This window comes from Aplysia californica, unplaced genomic scaffold, assembly GCF_000002075.1.
Source record: "Aplysia californica isolate F4 #8 unplaced genomic scaffold, AplCal3.0 scaffold00001, whole genome shotgun sequence".
Lineage (NCBI taxonomy): Eukaryota > Metazoa > Mollusca > Gastropoda > Aplysiida > Aplysiidae > Aplysia > Aplysia californica.
Window position 1 is genome coordinate 3,996,090 of NW_004797271.1, and position 23,559 is coordinate 4,019,648.

Below are 23,559 nucleotides of genomic sequence, written 5' to 3' on the forward strand. Positions count from 1 at the left end.
TTCTTCTTCTTCTTCTTCTTCTTCGTCTTATCCTCGTCCTCCTCCTCCTCCTCGTCCGCCTCCTCGTCGTCGTCGTCATTATCCTGCTCGTCCTCCTCCTCCTCCTCCTCCTCCTCCTCTTCCTCCTCCTCCTCCTCCTCCTCCTCCTCCTCCTCCTCCTCCTCCTCCTCCTCCTCCTCCTCCTCCTCCTCGCCCTCCTCCTCGTCCACGTCCTTTTCCTCCTCCTCCTCCTCCTCCTCGTCCTCCTCGTCCTCCCCCTCCTCCTCCTCCTCCTCCTCCTTCTTCTCATTCTCCTCCTCCTCCTCCTCAAATCTTCTTCTTCTTCTTCTTCTTCTTCTTCTTCTTCTTCTTCTTCTTCTTCTTCTTCTTCTTCTTCTTCTTCTTCTTCTTCTTCTTCTTCTTCTTCTTCTTCTTCTTCTTCTTCTTCTTCTTCTTCTTCTTCTTCTTCTCCCCCTCCTCCTCCTCCTCCTCCTCCTCCTCCTCCTCCTCCTCCTTCTCCTTCTTCTTCTTCTTCTTCTTCTTCTTCTTCTTCTTCTTCTTCTTCTTCTTCTTCTTCTTCTTCTTCTTCTTCTTCTTCTTCTTCTTCTTCTTCTTCTTCTTCTTCTTCTTCTTCTTCTTCTTCTCCCTCCTCTAGACCTTAGGGGAAGTCGACTGCTACTCGTACCTGCAGTACAATTGATTTTTACGTATGTAACCGCTTTTCATACTTCGTAGGGCCCCTTGCTTTCAGGCAGCCACGTTTAGATTTCGAAGGTACTCTTTATGTCTTTATACTGACTACAGTATTTTCAGGTTTTGGTATGAATTAATTTTGAATTTTGCCTTGGTGGCGGCCGAAGCCTACTCTTATCAATTTTAGAACCACCAAGAGAACTTAAAGTGCGCAGCTTGCACATGGGACCTCCGAGATATTTTTCCCTTTCGAGAAAGCCAAATGTTCGGTCACTCCTACCCTAAGATCAGGGATGTGTGACTGAAAGACAGTAGTAAGAAGGAGCAAGGAGAAGCAGTACGTTCTGTCGTCTGCTTTCATCTCCACTTTCTCGCTCTAACCCGGCCCACCCCCGGCCAGTGGGCTCCTCTCTCCTTTGTTCCTGACTATTTCTACATGTCTAGAGAAAAGGAAAGGAGGTGAAAAGAGAACATTATAGAAAAAAAAAATGTTTCCGTCGCTGTCGGTCGAACCTGGAACCTATTGAATGTGAAGCGAAGGCGTACCTCTAGACCACGAGAGCCCCGTATATTTGGTTCTGATTGTTCTGTTTTTTTAATGATCTTCCAGGGATCTTTTTTAAACCGATACACAATACACACATGTACATAATTTTATATTTCTATTTGCTATGAAATGATCCCAAGTAGAAATTCGTGTGCCGGTGTGTTTTTATTTGTTTGGTTGTTTTTTGTTTCTGTTTCTGTTTTCTTTTTTACTCTCTCCATTTCTACATTACTGATACACACACGTACATGTATGCTTCATAAAACGACTTCCATCATAAATCCGTGTGCGTGTTGGTTTATTTGTTTGTTAGTTAGGTGTTTTTGTTTTCATCTTATTTTTGCTTTAATGATACACACACGTACATCTATGCTTCATACATTAATGACTCCCATTAAATTTCGTGTGCCTGTTTGTTTATTTGCTTGTAAACTTGGTGTTTTTGTTTTCATTGTATTTGTACTTTATTGATACACACACGTACATGTATGTTTAATAAAATAACACCAATGATAAATTTATGTGATTGTCTGTGTGTGTATGTGTGTGTGTGTGTGTGTGTGTGTTTGTGTGTGTGTGTGTGTGTGTGTGTGTGTGTGTGTGTGTGTGTGTGTGTGTGCTTGTGTGTGTGTGTGATCCTGTGAATAAGGGTATGATCGTGTAGAAGTATGATAAACCAATCATGGAGAAACAATGTCAAATCGGAAAACAACGATGAAACGGAGATTTGCAATCGCAGCACCTACACTGAAAATGTTGACATCCACCTGAAGAGGACAATGCAAAGAGAGAGAAACAAAAGTTCAGACTCTAAGATTATTCTGGAGACTGTTTTCAAACTTGCTACTGAGCTGACAGCATTTTAAAAGAAATTTTTCTTTAAAATTCTCCCTGCGACAGCTCCTTCTTGCTTTACGCTGTGATCAACTTCTCTCTTTCTTGTTCCTCCTTATGAACAGATTGGCGGGAGATTTGACTGAGCTCTGGTTAAGCTTATACTGAAAATCGAGACGAAATGTAACATGTTTGGTCTAATTGTATTCGATACTGTAGGCGATTACACCAAGTTCAACAGTAACAAAGAAATATAGTAAAATACTAGTCGCTGTTCCCCGGTCGCTGTTCCCCGGTCGCTGTTCCCCGGTAAAATGACGTCAGCATTCGATGTTCCCCGGCGCAGACTCTTCAAATAAACCTCACCCCTGAAACACGTTCAAATATGATTGGTATTCTTAAGTACTTTGCATCATTTGAATGTGTGATAATGATAATGGCATCTGTTTGGCACAAAATCATCACTGCAATCACTTTGCATCATTTGAATGTGTGATAATGATAATGGCATCTGTTAGGCACAACATCCTCATTGCAATCGATCACAGAAATAGAGTGTTTCAAGCACGAGATGCGACGCTTGACGTTGAGGTGGCAAAAATAATCAATTATAGTCTGATTAAAGATCTGAAAAGCTCACGAGATGAATGGGACGCAATCTTGAGTGAGTCCAAATTGATAGCAGATAACTATGAGATTGAGCATTCATTCGCCGAAACAGCAAAACGACAAAAGAAAAGGAAGCTTTTGCAGACGAGACAGAAGATGTAACAGACTGCCAAAATCCCGACAAAAAATTCAAACATGAAGTTTTTTTATGTCCTCATTGACTACCTTCTTGGAAATTTGACGACAAGGTATAATGCAGTGACAAAACTCGATTCGTTATTTAGTGTTTTGTGGAAATATCCCCAAGAGGAAGTCGGCGTTATTAGAGATCTTGCAAAAAAATTGCACACGGAATATGCAGTGGATGCATCAGCAGCCCTTGCGCAAGAGTTGGAACATTTGAAAGTGATTCATTCGGCGAACATAGTAGAAAATGTCCTGCCGCCTCTTCAGTTGCTGAACAGACTTCATTCCCTGAAACTGGATACTTTGTTTCCGAACGTTGTAATCATGATGAGAATCTTCTGCACCTTGCCTGTCACAGTTGCGCAAGCTGAACGGTCCTTCAGTACCCTTTCTCGGGTGAAAAACATTTTGCGGTCCACAATGTGTCAAGACAAACTCCCAAGTCTTGGAACTTTAATGGCCATAGAGGCTAGTCCAGCGCGAAAATTGGACTACGAACCAAAATTGACAGCTTTGCTAGAGCTAAATCCCGTAAGGCTCCGTTGTTGTAAGAAAAAAAAGTATGCTACATTACAATAATAATTTCTGTCATTGGTTTATTCATCTTACCTTCATTTTTAACTACCCTGTAGTTTACAGTTCAAAACTCCTTGAGGTAGCGGCTTTTAGAATTAAAAGGGAATAACTCTCTTCGCCTTGCAGTGCTAGGCTTTCTGAGTATCTGGATAGCCTAGGATGGGGGCATTTATTATGGTAACGTCGTTAACCTCTGAAACAAAAATAAATATATGCCTCTGGTACCCTACCTTTTTAGAGTGTAAAATAAAAACTTAAAGCGTGTAAAAGTTGACATATTTAACATTTTCCTTAGAACCACACTTTAACGTTCGCCAAAGAAACACGATTTAAGAGACTTACCTCGACAGTCGCGGTATGATAAATAGACAAGCTTAAAATTTAGTGCATTAAAATGTTGGGGCAAAAGGTTGTGTCAAGTTGCTGTCTCAAAATGAGTAGCTATTGAATTGTAGGGAAATTAATTACTGTAAGACATTTATTTTAGTGACCTTGTCTGTGCACCCAAAGAGCGGTTTTTAAAATAGGACCCAAAGAGAAAAACTTTCTTTTTATTACCGGTTCAAGTTTAAAAAACCCAAAAACATGTATTTTTGTTTGGTCGCTAGGCCTAGCCTGCAGAAGTGCCATGCAAAGTTCCGTGAGCGGACGTAAATTGATAAATTAGCAAGAATTTTTTTACGCGCCAAATGAAAGTGGAATAAGCTGTTGAAGCACCAACATGTTAAAAAAACAAAACATAGTTCATTTTTTTGTTTGAGTATTTAGTATTATTCACAGGAAAAGAAAAGTGTAAAGACTCAAAAGACTAGATCTAGTTTTTATTTTACACTCTAAAAAAGTAAGCGGCCAGAGGCATATTTATTTTTGTTTCAGATTTTAACGACGTTACCCTAATAAATGCCCCCATCCTAGGCTATCCAGATACTCAGAAAGCCTAACCCTTAGGTCTTCTCAGTACCATCCCATAAAATTAACATAATATGTACTTAGGATGTGATAGTGGATAATCACCCAAACACTTATGTATATTTTTACATAACATGGGATCCCAGGAACACTGAGTGCGATCTTCTTGTAACTCTAACATAGAATATCTAGAGTTTTCCATGCTTTTACTTCATCGCCCCATGACGCATTCATATAGATTAGGTTATCGAGACACCAGATTTCGCCATGACTTGCGAAAAACGTAAGCCTTTCTTGTACATTCATTTAAATAGCGTGTATGTGTAGTAGCCTACCCATAGATGTACTATGGTAGTACCAAAGCACAAGACGCCAGGAAACACTGTATTAAATTCAAGGAAGTTATATGGTCCTTAACTAAATTTTGATATTCTACGATTATCGATGACATGTTTTCAGTAACAAGCCTACAAAAGGATACATGTATTTCATGGAATAGAAATAGATCCAAGCGAAATATTATCGCCCAGAGATATATTTTCTAAGAAAGTAAAAGTGGAGCCAGCATTAAATTCCGATTAAATAGCTGCTTAATAAAACTATTATCTATTTGTTCCTCGTGATTTTACTCCTTCTTTTTACTGAAAAAACAACAACAGTTCGAATTCCGATTTCCGAAGATACTTTTTAATGTACAATATGGCAGCGTCCATGCCATAGAGTAGAGAAACTGAAAGGTACGTTTTACCACATGTGCACACAATATTGAATGAAAGAGGAATCATGGCTGACGACGATTTTCCTTTTGATTTATACACTGGGTCGGACACAGGCTTTTTGAAAGGATGTTTACTGTCGAACAAGACAGCAACACAAATTAACCAGATTGAAGAACCAAAGAAAGAATTGGGTATAACTTGTCTGGCTTGGGGGAATGACGAAAGATCAGTTATTTGCACTGGCTGTAAATATGGACGTGTGTATTGTTATTCTTTGAAATCGGCCTCTTGTGTTCAACTGCACGAGGACCATCATTCTGATACAAGTCAGTCACAAAAGATAGCTCTGAAGGAAATTAGATACTCAGAACCAGACTTGAATCTTATTTCAGCATTCAGTAATGGTTTGGTGAAAGTGGCCCATTTTGAAGAAATATCATGGGAAGAAGGAGAGAACACACCTAGTAGACCTACTCATGAAATCGGTGCTGGAAATGACCTTTATTGTATGGACTTTAATCTGAACTCTAGGACTCTGATTGCTACTGGAGGTAAGAAAAATCCTCTAAAGATCTGGGATATCACGAAACCCGACCAGCCACCCACATTTACAGCAAAAAATGTTAAAAATGACTGGCTGAATCTGCATGTTCCTGTGTGGGAAACGAAAGTTCAATTTATTCCTGGAGGAGACAAAGTAATCACAGGAACTGGCTATGCCCAAATCAGGATGTATGATCCATCAAGTGTTCAAAGGCGGCCTGTCCTTGAAATGAAATTTGAAGAGAATCCAATTACAGCACTTTCTGTCAGACCAGGAGTAGAGCATCAAGTAGTTGTTGGTAATACTCTTGGTAATATTGCCTTATTAGACATTCGAAAGAAAGGTGTGGTGAAAAGCTTCAAAGGATCACGTGGTGGAGTTACAGATATAAAGTTTCATCCATCGCGCCCTGTCTTTGCAAGTTGTGGTATAGACAGATTTGTGAATTGTTTTGACCTGGAACAGCACAAACACCCTCTTTATTCTGTTTACATGCATTCTTCTTTAAACTGTTTGTTGTTTTCATCGAAATGGTCCCCTGACGATTCTGCAGGTCACGATGATGCAACGATAGAGGGATCAGACAATTTGGAACCAACCGCTATCAGTGATGGAGTTGAGGGTAAAGTAAAGAAAGATTTTCATGAGGATGAAAATGATGAAGAGGAAGATGTTTGGAAATCAATGGCTGTTGTGAAGACAAAGAAGCGCAAGCAGGATTCTAATTTTTCTCCAATAAGGACAAAAACGAAAAAGTGAGACAAAAGACAAAGAAAATGTTGACCTTGAGTAAAAGGCTATGAAAGGAGAACAAGACTTACGCAAGGTTGAAGGTGTGAGGTTTTCTACTGTTTTAGTCGCAGGTCATTTTATAATCTGCTAAAATAACTCACCTTAATTGACTTCCACTGTGGGGGTGGGGGGATCATAATGTGAGTAGGGCTTTTACACTTTCCCAACGGCTCGCTGACCTAGCCTCGCTGGACCGAGAGCCGCAAAATATGGCTCGAGTGGTTCGCTATCTATTCCAATCCAGCAATGAAATTCTCGGCCGATCCAGGTTTTCAAAATGATAGAATAGACTTCCTGTTAGCAGATACAAAAGACAATACAGCACTGAGAGATGATTTTCAGTCATTTCGGCCCTTTTTTTGTCCTCTTCGAAACGTAAAATTTAGAAGAAAAGCGCTTCCCGGACTTCAGTATATATATGTCTCATATTTTAACTTTTATATAGGTACACATACATAACTTTCAGCATTTCTTTGTATTACTTGAGGCAACCTACCGGGGAAGTTTGAATGATGCTTTTGTTGTACAGTGGAGTCCACTTATAACGAGTCCGGAAAAAACAAGAAGTCTGTTATAAAGACACTATCTAAAACCCCGTTTTTTCTCTTCTTTACCTTTGTAAATAAACTGCTGCTATAGCGCAATCAGACAAACACGCGAGTCGGTTATAGCGGAATATTTCTGCTGCTGTGCGCTTCGCATGGGCCAGTTATACATAAGTAAAACTTCGCCAGTTGAGAAACTAGTTGGTGAACAAGCGAAACAAAGAATGGGAGAGCCCATGTGCGTCAACAATGAAGGCAAGAGCGACTGAGTAGGGAGGGTGTGGCATGCGCAGACAAGCAGAACGCATCGCATGATAGGCCAGTGTAAGCGTAGTTTAGATTATCAAGGCCTACCATGCCTCTCACTTCTCCGATTCGGGGATGGAGAGGTCACAGCAATGTGATGGATGGAGTGAATGTGTGACGTGCGCAAGCAGACGGAATGCACCACAGTGGGGGAAAACACAGCGGACGAGTTAGCCTAGAGCTCTTTCTTTCTGATCGCCAACGCCGAGCTGTCAGTCCACATCGCTAGATATAGTGCAAGAAAAAGAAACCTGATTCGATTTTTGATCAAGTAAGACCTAGAGGTCATGTTGAAACAAAATCATCATCAACGGGTATAGCAAAAGGAAATAAACAGAACACCAAACTCATAGATTAGGCCTACTTTACAGTTTCCCTTGAATTTATTACTGGATCCCTTATAGCGAGAATCCTGCTATAACGGACATTTTGCTCCGGTCCCCACCCTCTCGTTATAACAGGATTCCACTGTACTTTTTTAGATATGACCTTTCAAAGCTGGAAAATTTTTGATTTCACATATGACACCTTTGACATTGCATAATCGCTTTTACTTTTAGAAACCCCAAACTATTATAATTGAAATAAATCTTCAATATTGTATCACCATCTGATAGATTGTTTTTTAAACTTCAGTTTGATGGGCCATATATGATATGGTATGAGTGTGTTTAGTTGGATGTTTTGACATTTTTTTCCTGTGATGGGGTAGGGGCGTTCAAATAGGCCAGGGAAAAGCCCTGGGTCAGTGGTGGATTTTGGTCTGGTAGGATGCATGTTTGTGTGTATATGTGCGTGCGTGTTAAAGTTGTTTGATTTCAAGCAGAGGTATCAGAAGAAATGTGGACCATATGTGGGAGTTCTTAACCATGTGAATCATTTTGTTCTCTCTTTTTGGTTTGTAGAGGTTGTTTATCAATTATTTGCTAATTAGAGTGATTATAAATTCGAATTGATACCTTTTTTTTCAGTCTCATGCTTTTTATAATGTTATGTCAACTTTTTCTCTATCCATTTCATATGCATCAGTTCACATGAATCTGAATAGTCATTCAGATTCATACATATGATATATTTTATTCTTTACTTTACCCACACATAATACATTACATCCGGACTTCATGAATCGTTTTTCATAGTAATCTTAAGGTGTGCCTTTAGTTCAGTTGGTATCATGCTCAGCTGTGTTGCCAATGACCCTAGTTTGAATTACAAAATGGGACATTTTTAAACTTGGATTGTTTGGGCAGTGTTCAAGTTCAAGGGTCTTTACTTACCAAGTCTTTACTTACCAAGTTCAATATAATTAGCATGCACACAAAGAGAAATTGGCAAGATTCGAAAATCGTTTACTTTTTTGGAGCGTATTTTCCTTTTTACAGTCAAACCTCGTACTGCAGCCCCACTTACCACCAGGTTTTTTGCCAATGTATGAAAAGAGTCCCCTATATAAACACAGTATTTGCGCCTTTACCCCCCACCATCCGCCAACTGTCTCAGTTGTACGGTCTTAAACTACTGTAAATTTATCCCATAGTACTGCCAACGAACTGGCCACCAGATGTACACAGTACCGGTACACTCTAGGCTACACATGGCGCACGGCACGGCACATCCACTAGGTGGTTGCTTGACAATCTTTCACACGCACAAGAATACAAGCTAGGTCTAGATCAAATGCTTTTCGCTGATATTTGATCCCTCCTCGCTACCCTTGTCTGGTGGATTTTAAGGATACAGCGATGTAGTGTGTCAAAAACGAATGCAACACGAAAGGGTACAATTAGAATAAAACATGACTTTGTAATTCAGCATCAAGTTTTGCTCCCCACTTGAATCCAACTAAATTTGATGCACTGATTATGAAATGCTATTCTATTTAGGCCTTTGTCAACATGAAAAAATGGAATGCAATTTCTTAAGTCGCCAGAAGAAATTTTAAAGGAACCTCGCCATTTCGGCCCGTGGTAAAAAATCTTGCATCGCCAGATATCAGCCCAATAACTTACAGCCCGGGAATGCATGTGGCGCTTTTATTTCGTTAAGACTCATGCTCAAATTATATGACTGATCGAAGGGAGGTTACTCATTACCTGATCTAGTGATTGGTAAGTACCCGTGATGTTGAACAGTCGGTGCTACATAATAACAGAGGACATGAAAACCTCGTTGTACAGCCAGCGCAGCTGTACTTCTGCTAACTTCGTGCTCGTTTCAAAGTAGATCTAGGCGGTATAAGTTACATGGTTTGACTGTACACCTGTTTTTGAATACAAAGAAAATACAGCCAAAATGGTGTGATTTAAGATGGCCACCAATTGTAGAGGAGAAAAGTGGTAACCTTAGACAGGCATCATACTCTGTGTCTTTATACAGACCTGTCACTCATCCGGATTTATTCGAGATATCCCGATTTTTTTGCCCCTAATCTCACAAGCATTCCGATTTCGATTGCGTGTTTCCTGATTTTTTTTTTTGTCTTTCTGTTGCACCAGATTTTTCAGAAAACTTTTTCTGCCTTCATAGTTCATATATTATAATTATGGATGTCGCAGGAAAAATTTTAAGTCAGCTCGGCAGTCACCCTGGTACTGATTTATCGTCTTTTTCCCCCCCCCTAGATCCCGATTTTTTTCCCCTTGAGATCCTGATTTTTTTAGATTTCATAGAGTGGCAGGTCTGCATTAAAAAAAATTTTTTAAACTAGGAAGGGGGAATGAGAAGTTGCCATTTGTAAAGGTGATAGGTATCTATTTGAGAGGTTTGACTGTACATCAGAAATTTGGGACCTGAAAATCTGTTTGCTATACCTGTACTTGTTTGCTCTGTGTGCGTGCCAGAATGTACTTTGCTCAGTCTAATCAAAGATTAATTATATTAAATTTAGAGGTTGTTTGTTTTCATGTTTAAAGAGTATTGTTTGAATGAATAGCTGGTTTGAGGTGATTATTATATTATGGATACTTTTTTTTTATGTGTGAGCAATTTTTGCCTCATGTAGGAATAGGCATGTTCATATGAATGTTATTATAATATTGACATCATTTGCAAAATTTATGCTACAACTAAACAAATAATATACAATGTATGCCATGGACCAAGTCCAAGTGTGTCAAACTCAATTGTTGGGGGTGTGGGGGGAGGGGGGGGGGGGACTTGAATTTTACACTTGAATGAAGTTGCAGGCTGAACTGGATAAATGCTCATTGAGCATTGGAAAACCAAACCTCTCACAAAACCTTTTTTTAAACAATGATATGAATTAAAACAGGCGAAGGCTAAAATAGTACCGGTAGCAATTCAGAATGAATGCTCATTTTAGCTCATGCCAATTTGTTAGAGCTGGATGTTTCGCACCTTTCCTTGCCTATAAAGTTTGTTTATAATTGGGGTAAGCTTCTGTGTTATGGAGGTTCTTGGGATGGACTACCAGAAATTCTCTCTTGGGCCGAATATTATGATAATTAATTATAATTGTTTGCAGGTCGTGCGTTTGTCATGTCTACCACAGACAATTTAATAATAATTTGGTCCTGAATTGCAAAGTACACAAATATTTTTGAAGATACCTGTGTTGTTGGAGGGGGGGGGTTTGAAATTTATTCAAACTGCTCATAAAGCCTCAGAATGACTTTATCCATTTGATTTTGATATTGTTAGCCTAATGAGCATGCAGAATGTGTACACATACGTGTACCAGTCTATGTAACTGATTGAGTTTGAGGTCAGTCCTCAATGTGTTTGTGATGTGAAGATGAAAACTACAGTTGTAACAGGCCATGAATTTGAAAATGTTGTGTGGAAGGATTTTTCATCGTAGTGGGTCATTTAATATCTTTAAAAGATCGTCAAAGTGCTAATATCTCTATCTCTCTCTCTCTCTCTCTTGTTTGTTATATTTTTGAAATAATCTACAGCGACCTTTGTCTCTGATCCATGTGAAATAAATGTTTCTCTTGGTACACCTATAGTATAGTGTTTAAAAGGAAGGCTACACACAAATGTTAGTTTTACCGTAATCTTTGGAAGGTCATTTCACGCTTGTTTTTAAAAGTTCGTGTTTTTTAAAAAAGTTTTCCAAATTACAATTACAATGGTATTACATGTAACTTACTGCAATAATCCTAGGATTTATGTTTCTCAATTAGTAGTGTGTGTGTGTAGTTTTCTCAAATACTTAATATGATTAATGGTAAGTTGAAAATTTTGTTTTTATCTCTGTGGATTGGTCATCAATTTTTCTTCTCTGTTGTGTGGTATGCAGCTATAATACAGGCCTACCGTTTTATGTTAACTGCATTGTGTTTGTGATCACTTTCATTTCGTTAGCATATTTGCCAGCAGAATGGATGATCAACAGAACATAATATTATCAACAGGCAGGGGGTGTCTGTTATCAATCTAGTTAGCTTTATTAAATTAGAGTGAAATCGACTCTCCTCAAACTTCAATGACTCTTTTCTAATAAAAGCTTTCTTCGTCACACTTTAACTTTAACCAAAGCTTCCCTCGCGATTCAAGCTTGCAGTTTTTGTTATTGTTTGTATAAGCAATCACAAAGTTCTGTAAATTTTCACCAGAACTTCAAATGTATGACCCCCCAAGAAAAAACACACGCACGCGCACGCACACACACACACACACACACACACACACACACACACACACACACACACACACACACACACACAAACACAAACACAAACACAAACAACAAACACACACACATAGTCTATACTATACATACAGACAATGGCGCTTGAACTTGAAGCTGAGATTGAGTTTGTTCCAGGGCGCTTTCATTTTTGTTCAAAAGTTACACGGTCAAAAGCAGCCTAATTGGAAGTTTTGGCGCAGTCCCTAACTTTATCTGCTACACAAAAGTTCAGGAGTCAAATCGCAACGAGGCAATGTGTTTGTTGGGTTTACTTTTCTTACTATTCTTTTTTTTTGTTTTGTTTGTTTGTTAAAATGTTTATGATTTGTCTTTCCTGGATTCGATACATGTATTGTGCATATTTTCCAGCCTGGTGTCCCAGTGGGGACTGTTCTGTACGCTTTTGAAATTGAAAGGGCTCATCTTGTCACTGCAGTCTTGTGTCTTGCGAGATGTTAACTTCTACAGAAAATAAAAAAACGATTATATTGAACAATACTGTACTCCTTGAGTTGTAAATTGTAGCAGATGTTCCTCTTGTGCAACCGCAAGACATGTCGCCGGGGCGATTGGCGACTTTGATTTGAAAGTCAGTACATGTACTTCAGTACATGTAGGGCCTACTATGATACAATGGGCATTTCTGAATCTGAATCAAGATTGTTGTACGTGAAGCATTTTTGTACAATATCCTGCATAGCCTACCATTATAAGATTATTAAAGTAGGCCTAGAGATCTACATGTATCATTACAAGAAACTTTTATTTTTGAGACACGTTTGTTGGTTTATAATCCGTGAACATGTGTAATTTTAACATTCATTGTGCTCGAATCATTGTTGTGCTGGAACTTGGCCGACCATCGGATGGAAGTCTTCGGGTTAAATTTGAATCCAAATGGAATCCAGCTTTTTCTCGAATATTTTGTTCTCACTCTCAACCAGATGACGGGATAGTTAGGGTGTTATGGCTTTGTGCTTCGCATTTGAAATGGTTTTAATTGTGTTGAAAAAGTGTTTTTATGATTATGATTGTTGTCATTAATAAAACAACCACCGTCTTCCAGTCTTGTGTTTGTCAAATAATGGGTTAACAGTATAAGATATTTTCACCAACAGTATTCAGTACCGGTCCCTGTAAAAATAGTCACCCACAAAACTCAAGCTTCTTTTTTTCTCACTCTGCTGTGGCTAAAATAACGTTAGGTGTACATGTTGTGCCATCATTTTTCATTTTTTAAAGGGAGTGCTTATTTAGGCCACATATGGCCTAAATAAGGTAAGGGAGGGGGGTTTAGCTTATTTAGGCCACACATGCTCAAACTACCCTTTTCAGGCAACTGAGTTCATTCCACTTTCATAATGGTGCACCTTTCTCATGTAGTATGGTTTTGCCTCAGTGTACAACTTATAAATCATAACCATAATGAATATTGTAAAGAACAAAGCACAATACCCAATATTTTGCTCAATTCCAATGGTTTGAATGAGGGCTGGATTTTTCCTTCATGGAGGGGCAAAAGCTAGGCTACCATTTTGGCACACTTAGGTCAAGTGAAAAGGTCAAATCCTCCGAATGGACTTCCGGGTTAAATTTGGGGTATAAAAAGTGTGTATACTACGTGGCTGAGTCAAAGTTACACTATCTTTGCCTGAGTGACACTCTCTCGTACTGTCTCGTAGTAGTACATGTAGGCTAGTAGGCCTAGTAGTAGTAGTAGCAAAGATCGTGTAGAGAATATTTGGTAGTAGATTCTATCTAGTAGGCAGTTTAGTGAACGTGCTCGCGGCAGGGCGAATCGGCCTCGATAAGCCCCGTAGACTTTTGTGATCGGCCACGAAGCCTCGTGTTTTGATGGGTCTAGATCTAGATCTAAAGAACTCAGTGCTATTCGCACTGCCACATCCGACAGGCCTAGATCTACATCTTTTTAAAAGGAAAAGAAAGATCATCATAATGGTTGAATTCGCGTGAAAATCGATTAGGTAAAACTAGAACTATTAAAACTTGCTTCTGAAAACAAGGCAATTTTTATACGAAGGCCATTTTTATAACTCGATGAAATAAAAACTACTGACTGTGTACTGTGTTATTCTGTATAAAAATAAATTATGAAACTTCAGGACGTAGATCTATTATTATTTACCAGCATCTTTTGACGCCTGAGCTGTAGAGGTTGAAGTTTTCACAACACTAATAGATCTAGTAATAGGGTTAGGTAATACGGCTTTCCGTAAAAAATGCATAGATCTACAAAAGCCGACCACCGAATCGACCGGGCGCCTCGGTCTCCCCTGCACTCTGATTCAATATATTTTAAAAAATGCTAATCAATGAACATTGCAAATTGATAATAATAGTATAGTCCTGTAGAGGATAGGTGGACTCCGGGGTCTGCATAGCGAAATACTAGGTTTTAGGATGTGGACCCCGGAGTCACCGTAGTGAAATAAGGTTTGGTTTAAGTAAGGATTGGTACTAGGTTTTAGGACAGGTGGACCCTGGGGTCACCGCAGTGAAATAAGTAGGTTTCTTTAAAGATTGGTGGAACCCGGAGTCACCATAGCCATAGAGGATTATTTTATTTTAAGAAGGTTTAATTAAGGATTGGTGGACCCCCGGGACACCTTGATTAAACCTACTTATTTTACTACGATGACCGCAGGATCCACCTATTCTAAAACCTAACTAGTGTTTCGTTAGGTAGACCCTGGGGTCCACCTTAAACCTACCTATTTCACTACGTTGACTCCAGGGTCCACCAATCCTTAAAATTAAACCTAGATCTACATGTACTTATTTCACTACATTGACCCCAGGGTCCACCAATCCTTAATTAAACCTAGATCTACTGATTTCACTACATTGACCCCGTGGTCCTCCAATCCTTAATTAAACCTATATCTACTTATAATTTCACTACTTTGACCACGGGCTCCGCCAGTCCTATTATAAAATAAACTTAGATCTACTTATTTCATTATGTTGACCCCGGGGTCCACCGATCCTTAGTTAAACCTAGATCTACTTATTTCACTACGCTGACTCCGAGGTTCACATCCTAAAACCTAACATTTGTTAGGTAGACCCCGGGGTCCACCTATCCTTTTGGCTAGATAGACCCCGTAGTCCGCCTATCCACTTTCTTGATAATAACTGAAAACAATACATGCCAGTTGTCATTTATAGTGAAGAAAAATGAGGGGGAAAAAATATAATTAGGTAGACTTTAATTTGTCCAAAAAATTGCAAGTGCAAGTGAAGATCATTAAATAATTTTGTTATTTTCTGGTCACCTTTCCAAGGACCTTAAATTGATTCTACATCACATGTCATGTACGATACGGCTGTGAAGGAAAATGGATGTGAAGAGTTTTAAAGAAATAATAATGTAACTTGTAAAGAAAACAATGCTTTACATTGGTTTGGTTATTTTGACTACATATGTGGCCTAAATAAGGTAAGGGAGGGGGGTTTAGCTTATTCAGGCCACAGGTGTGGCCTAAATAAGGTAAGGGAGGGGGGTTTAACTTATTTAGGCCACCTGTGGCCCAAATAAGGTAAGGGAGGGGGGTTTAGCTTATTTAGGCCATATGTGGCCTAAATAAGGTCACCCTTTTTAAATATACCGGTAGGTGTTTTTGCACCCCCATCAACACAATTTAGATCATTTAGGAGAAGGCGCTCATTTGACCATATTCTTATGCAGTTGCGAGCGCTGTAAAACCTTACTTTAAAAAAAAACAACTTTTAGGAGGCCTGCTTGGACCATACCTGTCAGGGCTAGCCAGGCTGAGAGGGATTCGACGTCTCAGCAGAAAGACCGTGATTGTTACTCGATAAAAAATCTCCTCATACGGGAAACACATTCAGGTCTTCTACATGGGACGGAGAAATGCTTAACTGGCTACACCATAAATGCTGGTACTGGTACATGTATGTACTGTACTGCATTCTCCCTCTGAGAGTGAGCACACATCATAGGCTTGTCACGACATTGCAATAGGAATAGCAGACAGCTGCACCGTAAAGAATAGAACTAAACAACAGCTAGTTCTAGTTGAAGACACACCAGTTTCTCTATGATGATGTACTGGTTAGGCACTTGGTCGTTGCCAAAGATCCTGTGTTGGTGGTTGTTTGGGTACTCTGGTGGGGTTTGCTCCTTCTTTCCGATCAAACACCTCTCATTCTCATCTCCTCCTTCTTTTTTGTGTTTGTTCTCTCTTGTAACAAAAGGGACTCTCGTTCAACTCGTTGTCTAGAGGTTACCACTTCAGTATTTGCTTCTCTTTCAATATGTCCCGGGTTCGAAACTTGACAGCGACAGAAAATTTTGTTATAGTAAAATTTACTCCTTTCACTTCCTTTCCTGCTCTCTAACCATTTCAGTCGTCTCCTTTCATCTCCGCTCTCTGTCTCCGCCTCTGCGCTCCTGACTCTTTCTGCAACCTTTCATGCACTGCTACTCCTTGGCTCCCTCTTACTAATCTTACTGCTGACTTATAGCCACACCCCAATCTTAGGGTAGGTAAGACCTAATAACACCTTGCCTTTTCGAATAAGGGCGAAAAATCTTCTTGGAGATCCCGTGTGCAAGTTGCGAACGTTTAAGTTAAAGTTAAAGATCCCTTGGTGGTCCAAAGAGTAGGTTTCAGCCGTCACCTGGGCAAGAATCAAAATTAATTTCTACCATGCTGCCAGCGCACTGATATGACCTTATGAAGGTGCGAGCGCCGTAAAACACATACCAAAAACCAACAAAACAAATCTCTTTTAACACCTCTAATTTTTGGCATTTGTTTGACCTAATTGTGTTGCAAGGGGTGAAATGTCTACCTAATCAAAGATAAAATAATCGCTGCTTCCCTTCTATAATTTGAGAACATCGTCGCCTTCAAATAGACCCATTGACGTAAGCCTCAGGAATGTATGTAATTTAAATTTGAGCCATGTGCATAACAGTAATATTCAACTCAAAACTGTTTCATTGCAGCATGTTCGCCTATTTTGTGCCACTCTCATTCTCATAAGCTCTCACATGTGGGCTACATGTACTGATTGTGTAAGCTAACAATTGGATTGGAAGAGTCTACATAAAAAAGGCGAGGGGGGCTTACTCCTAATAATCTTGTGGCTGCTGTGTGAGTGATATGTGATATTTACGGTAACCGCTCTGTAATCAGATCATGACTTTGTTTCCTGGCCACGATAAGCTAGACAATGACAGCCAAATTTGAAGCCAAATTGCTAAAAATACATAGTCTGTAGTAGCCTATGTATTATGTATTGTCATCTCTACTTCTTTGCCTTCTGTTTGTGTATTCACATCTACTGTAACTAAATTTACTGTTGAAAAAATCTTGAGACCATTATTCCCACCATGCGTTTAAAAGTTTGGAATCCTTAAAAGTTATTACACGATTGGACCACAGTTGGAATACAATACATATATATATATATATATATATATATATATATATATATATATATATATATATATATATATATATATATATATATATATATACAATATATAACTCAGTGATGCGGCCTCGAATAAGAAGCTTTATTAAATAATTATGATTATGTTCCTATTGTGGGAAGGGTTTTCTTGTGTGGCCTCATTTCTACCTGGTTCTTTGTCTCATTTTGATTACCCTTTCAAACAAGTCGGCCTTCGCCCCTGCAAAAAGAGGTGGGTCTGAGACCATCTAGTAGCTTTGAGAGAGATTTTTTCAACACAAGATTTTAAAAAGTTAAACGGGGATTCAACAATACAACAAAAAATTAGTAAATTATGCTCTTAGTACATGTATTCCTTTCTAATTTAGGCTTACTTGCTTCTGGATATTAAAATTATGCTACCGTAAACTGGGGTGACTTTGGCCACTTTTCTAGCAATTTGCTTTGATAACTTTTTTAAACAACATAGTTTACATAGAAATAGTACAACTGTTTGCATTAATTGATAGGGGAAGATGGTATGCACCGAATGATGTAATGTTCTTAAATAAAGTTATTTCACGTTTTGATTATAAGTGGGCAAAACATAATTTATAGATCTATGGTGGCCAAAGCCACCCGCTTTGTGGTGACTTTTGTGGGTCTATCACTATCAACTATCATAGTAAAATAAGCAAACCTTATACTGGGAGTGAGATTGGCCAATAAAATTACACTATACAATAACTATAAGTAGTGGTCCTTCTGTGATTATTTGCAGCACCAAAGGAATCATATGATAAATCTTTTATAAATGGTTAACGTCTGCTGTTTATGAACTTAACAGTGACTCTCTGCATGCTGTTTAAATAAGTTTAAGAAACAGATTTTTTCACGAAAAATGTTTATTTTCATTGGAAAAAAAGTTAATTCAAACTTGTTCTACCCTCCCCCGGGTGGGGGGAGGGGGGGTGTCAGCATACATTATAATACATTTAATGTAAAGGGTGTTGCACTGTAAATTACGAGCAGAAACTGTGTACAGAGGTTGAAACTGTCAAACAAAACGTCTGAAGGTTTCTGTTGAGAGATTTTTAACAAATCTACTGAAATAGACAGTTGTCCTCTTTGCAGTGTTGTTACACAGTTACAGTATAGCTCATAGATGCGTGCATGATAATCTAATCTATAATTCTTAAAAATACCCACTTAAGTTTTCCAACAGATAGATAGCAAATTATTCAAATTCAAACGATTATAAAAAAGCACGAAGTGCCGCAGAACTGTTTTAGGGAAATGAGTATTTGTTTTTAATATAACAATGTTTTTGAATTGTAAGAAACGAATTAATACATAATAAATAATTTAAAATGTCACTGAAGTGCCCTTACTTAAAGAGGCACAAAGTGTTTTATTGATGAATGGTCATTGTCACCCCGGCTTATCTGGTAGGCTACATGTACCGTAACTTTCTTCATTATAAATTATAGGCTACTTTATACTCTTCGTAAAAGTTAGGGAGCACTGCAATTCAAATAAAAAGAGAAAGTGACAAAAACTTGTCTTGCTTTCTTACAGATAGATCAGTCTAGTTATTTGATATCTAAATCTAAAGAAATGTAACATCTAATCTTTGTAACAAATCAACTCCAACAACAATCATGTACCAGTATACGGTGGAAAGGTGTGCCCCCCCCCCAAAAAAAAACAACAACAAACAAACAAAACAAAAAAAATAATAACATTTAAAAAAATGATGCTGCACAATCTCGTCACGATAGCGAATGGCATTGAGATTGCCCTAAACTTGGTCGAGAGGGGTCCTATTGTGAAGAAATCACACCCCACAGCATCACATGACCTCCCCCATAGCGGGCTGTTTCCAAAGAGCGGGCGTCTTGAAAGCACTGTCCATGAGGTCTTCACACTGGAATGCGGCCATTACGCGGCTCCAACTGGAATCTCGACTCGTCGATGAAGAGGACATAACCCCAAGTCTGCGCATGTCCACCTCTGATGCTGTGTACTAAACTCCTTGTGTGTACTCCACCTTCGGCATGCTTCTACTTCTCGTCTCGGTGGTCTTTGGTGAGCCGGTGTCTGCGGACACTCTAGAATGAGGCTCAAATTCGTGCAAGTAATTTGTAACAGTTCGAGTGGTGACATTTGTGTGAATAGTTGGACTGAGACGCTGTCGGATGATGCTAGCTGTTGTTCTTCGGACTCCTCGGGTTGCAAACAACAGCCTGGGGTTGGGTGAATCGGTCCTTCCTCGCAGTGGTTGACTTGGGCCTCTCAGACCGACGGCTTTTGTCAGTACTTCCGGTTTGTTAGTACCGGTATTGTACTTACTATGTAGTCGGCCGACTGCAGAAGGTGAAACAGCAAGTCTCCGAGCCACCTCCCTCAAGAAAACACTATCTTGGAACCAACCAATGGCCCTTCCTTTTTTGTGCGAATTCAACTTTCTCATAGAGGCATACTGTTTTGGCGATTGACTTTTCGACTGATTGCAAGGACATTTATAGTCATTGCGTGGGCGTAGTCTTCACTCAGAACATTATAATGATTTACAACGTGACAGTTTTTTAAATACATCTAAGACGCAGTATAATTTTTAAAAACCGTTTTAAAATCAAGAAAAATTTCTCCTGAACTCGCACGTTTTTTTTAGCTCGTGCCTCGTGTTCACAACTCAAGAATTCAAGGTCTTCAAAGTTGTTTACAATGCACATGGTTGAACTGACTGCTCAAATAAAGCAGAGATATCATTTTTAAAGGTATAACATACATTTATAAATGTCACATGAAAATTCAAGGGCCAACATTTAACGACGACCACTATACTAAACTCGCACAAAAAAGTCAAGGAACAAAAAATTCAAAGAAAGATAACTGAAGAGCTGTGTAACCGAATATATTCACTTTTTTCAAAAAAGATGCTTTCGACTCTCTAGATTAAGTGTGTACAATTTCAGATTTCAACAACAAGGAGAAGTTCATGTAAAATGAGTTTAAATCACACTTGTCGGATTTCAAAAGTCTGAACAGCCATAGTTCTTCATGAACATTGTCAATACTGGGTGCAGCCACCCCGTTTGACCAAACACTCGATACAGCGTCGACGTATGGACAGGACATGCCTTCGGAGAACTTGTTGCGTTAGGTTCTGCCACTCCTGGACGAGGCAGCCCAAGAGTTGTTGAAGGTTTTGTGCAGATGGGTGGTTGTTCCTTATCCACCGGTCAATGTGATCCCAAATGTTCTCTATTGGGTTAAAATCCGGACTACAAGCTGGTCAGTCTATGTGGGTGACAGCTCGCTGCTACAGGAAGTCCCCCAAGATGCGTGCGCGATGTGGCGTGGCGTAGTCGTCCTGCAGTACAGCCTGGGGTCCCATCTACTGCAGGAGAGTAACAACAAGGGGACGCAGGATTTCCTCTCTCTTCCTTGCCGCGGTCAAATTGCCCTGTATACGGTAGTACAGGGGGGGTCTTGTGGTGAGCTGAGAAGCCTCCCCACACCAGAACGGACCCTCCACCGTAGGGCGCCACCTGCTGGATACACTCAGGGTGGAACAGCTCTCCTCGGCGCCTCCAGACGTGGGCTCGCCTGTCTGGGTGCAGCAAGTTGAATCTGGATTCGTCCGAGAAGACTACCTGGTACCACTGACGTCGTGTCCACTGTGAATGGCGAGCAGACCACACCCGGCCAGCTGCTTTGTGGGGCGGCGTGTGCCTTGGGGGGCCTGGCAGGGACACGAGAACAAGCGAACCTGGCTCTACGGATACGGTTCCTTACCGTCTCCTCGCTCTCGTGGACATTTGCTGTCACCTGTAGTTGGTCCCTGATGTGGTTTATAGTGGTGGTTCGTGACGTCACGGCCTGTCTGACGATGAACCGGTCGATGCTGTCGTTTGTCAAACGCGTGGCCCTGGTCGAGGTCTGTCCTTGATCCTTCTGGTCGCCCGTCATCGTTCTTGCAGCCTCTACATGACTGGTGGGGACACCCCAAGTCTATGTGCAATGACTGGGAACGTGGAGCCATCTGGAAGCCAGGCAAGGGCTCGTCTTCTGTCGACGTCAGGCAGCGAGCGTCGTTGGACAATCGTGTTGTAATGAAACATGGCTGAAAAACGCTGGCTTATAAAGGTTTGTAAGTGAGCAATTCACAGCTAAGACATCTGTTTACCACGTGCCAAGCTTAGTTTTAGCTAACAGTCCCTTTGCCAATGTTGCTGAAGCAGAGACATTTTGCCCATTTTTCATGCTTTTCGGCTGTGTTTCAGAATGCTCTGCGCAGTCGCTGTGAAGCTCGTGGGGCAAATTTGCTGTACAGGCGAACTGTGTCTAGTTGTCAGTGCGTGTGCCAAGTTTGGTTGTCTGAACTTAACGGGTTTGCGAGATATTGAAGTTCAAATTTGACGGGTGAAAACACGAGTTGTTCCTTGACTTTTGGGGGCTAGTTTATAACTTTTTTCAAAGAGTGTATTAACCACGGTTGAATTAAATTAATTCAACCGTGATGTGTACATTACATGATGAAATTACGCATGAGAGTAGAACCCTAGAGCTTCATTACAATGTAAGTTGCTCTTGCAATATTCCTGAATTGGAAAATGTCAATACATCTACATAGATTAGATACCGGTAGATTCTAACTATATAGACCATGCAAGAATTGTAATCATCGATACAAAACTCTCTCGTCTCTCTCTCTCTCTCTCTCTCTCTCTCTCTCTCTCTCTCTCTCTCTCTCTCTCTCTCTCTCTCTCTCTCTCTCTCTCTCTCTCTCTCTCTTATATATGTACGCTGTATTGCATATTTCTTCTTTTTGTAAAAGCAATTAAAATCGCTATTATAAAAATAAAAAATTTGATAAATATATAAATACATTTTTATTTTAAACAAACTTTCATACTCGCTGGGATCATTTTGTACCCCGGAGGTTGTATTCTTCACATTTTAGAATACTTCTAGTATGAAGATCTCTTTGAAACTTTCAGTATTTTTCCCACAAAAAATCATTTTGACAGACTGCTATGCAAAGCGTACGGATCGGATTAACGAGTACATTTTTTCTTTGGAAAGAGGTGACACAGCGTTCCCCACGTCGTGTGGATACGATAGTAAACATTTTCATTCAAGCACATATTTTTTAAAGCAGAAGCGACAGTCTTGCATTAGATCTAAACCACTTGCTCTGATGCATGGGGATGTGCCGGTGCACATTTTCGGTGGCTTTTTTCGAGTAAAAAAATTTATTTTAGTTTCCAGAATTTAAAGAAACTGTAGGCGTACTGTCTGATCCTTCACGGCTTTCCGTGTAGGCTATGCCTCGTACCCATACATAAGATCTAACCGTTGAAAACAGCATGTCGTGTTATGTAATTATTACAGATGGGGGATACATTAGGCATTAGGTATCTTAAATAATACGCTGCTGACGTTTAATTTCCCCCCGAAACAGGGGCGAAGAGTCTATATAATCAAATAATCACTGCTTCCCTTCCTAATTTTGAAACAGTGTCGCTGTCAAATTCATCCATAAACGTAAATCTCTTAAATTAAATGTCAAAAGACGTTCGTAATCAACAACGAACAGTATGCCTAACATTCAAAACGGTTTCACGGCCACAGAAATAGCCTCCTCACCCCTCTCGGGCCACTCCATAAGCAGTCGCAAGCTTTGATTAAGTAAGCTTAAAGTGAGGCTGGAAGAGTCCACCAATATAGTTGAAGGGAACATGTGCATAGCAGTCTAAGCTGTTTCATTGCCACATATACCCTGTTCACCCCTTTGGGGTCACAGTTAAAATCAATCTCAAGCCCTGATTATGTAAGCTAACTAACACTGGTTGAGTCTACCTCACAAATGTGAGAGGAACTAACTCCTAACAATCTCTTCACTGTTGCAAGTACTTGCTTTTTTTCCTCGACTTTTTACCGTCCTATAATCAGATCGTGACCTCGATTATGACACCAGCTCCTGGCCGCGGAAGGCTAACAAAAACAGCCAAATGTAAAATTTAAAAAATGATAATTGTCATGTTCTACCAAAGAGTTAGACTCACTGGTAGATCTATAACACATAGATCTAGTACTGACGTCTCTGCTTCTTTGCTTTGTGTTTATGTATTCACATCTAAAGTTAAATTTAATTTTAGTTGGAACTGATATTTAATTAGATACTTTCCCGATTATTTTGGCGGTTGAAC

General features: G+C 39.7%; 1 protein-coding gene across 1 annotated transcript; it reads left to right on the plus strand.

The window, feature by feature from the left end:
* Positions 1-4,441: 4,441 nt before the first annotated feature.
* On the plus strand, positions 4,442-6,700 carry LOC101849419 (WD repeat-containing protein 74). The gene has a single exon (XM_005088879.3). The coding sequence runs from the start codon at positions 5,117-5,119 to the stop codon at positions 6,353-6,355; it is 1,239 nt and encodes a 412-aa protein (XP_005088936.1). The 5' UTR covers positions 4,442-5,116; the 3' UTR covers positions 6,356-6,700.
* Positions 6,701-23,559: the final 16,859 nt, after the last annotated feature.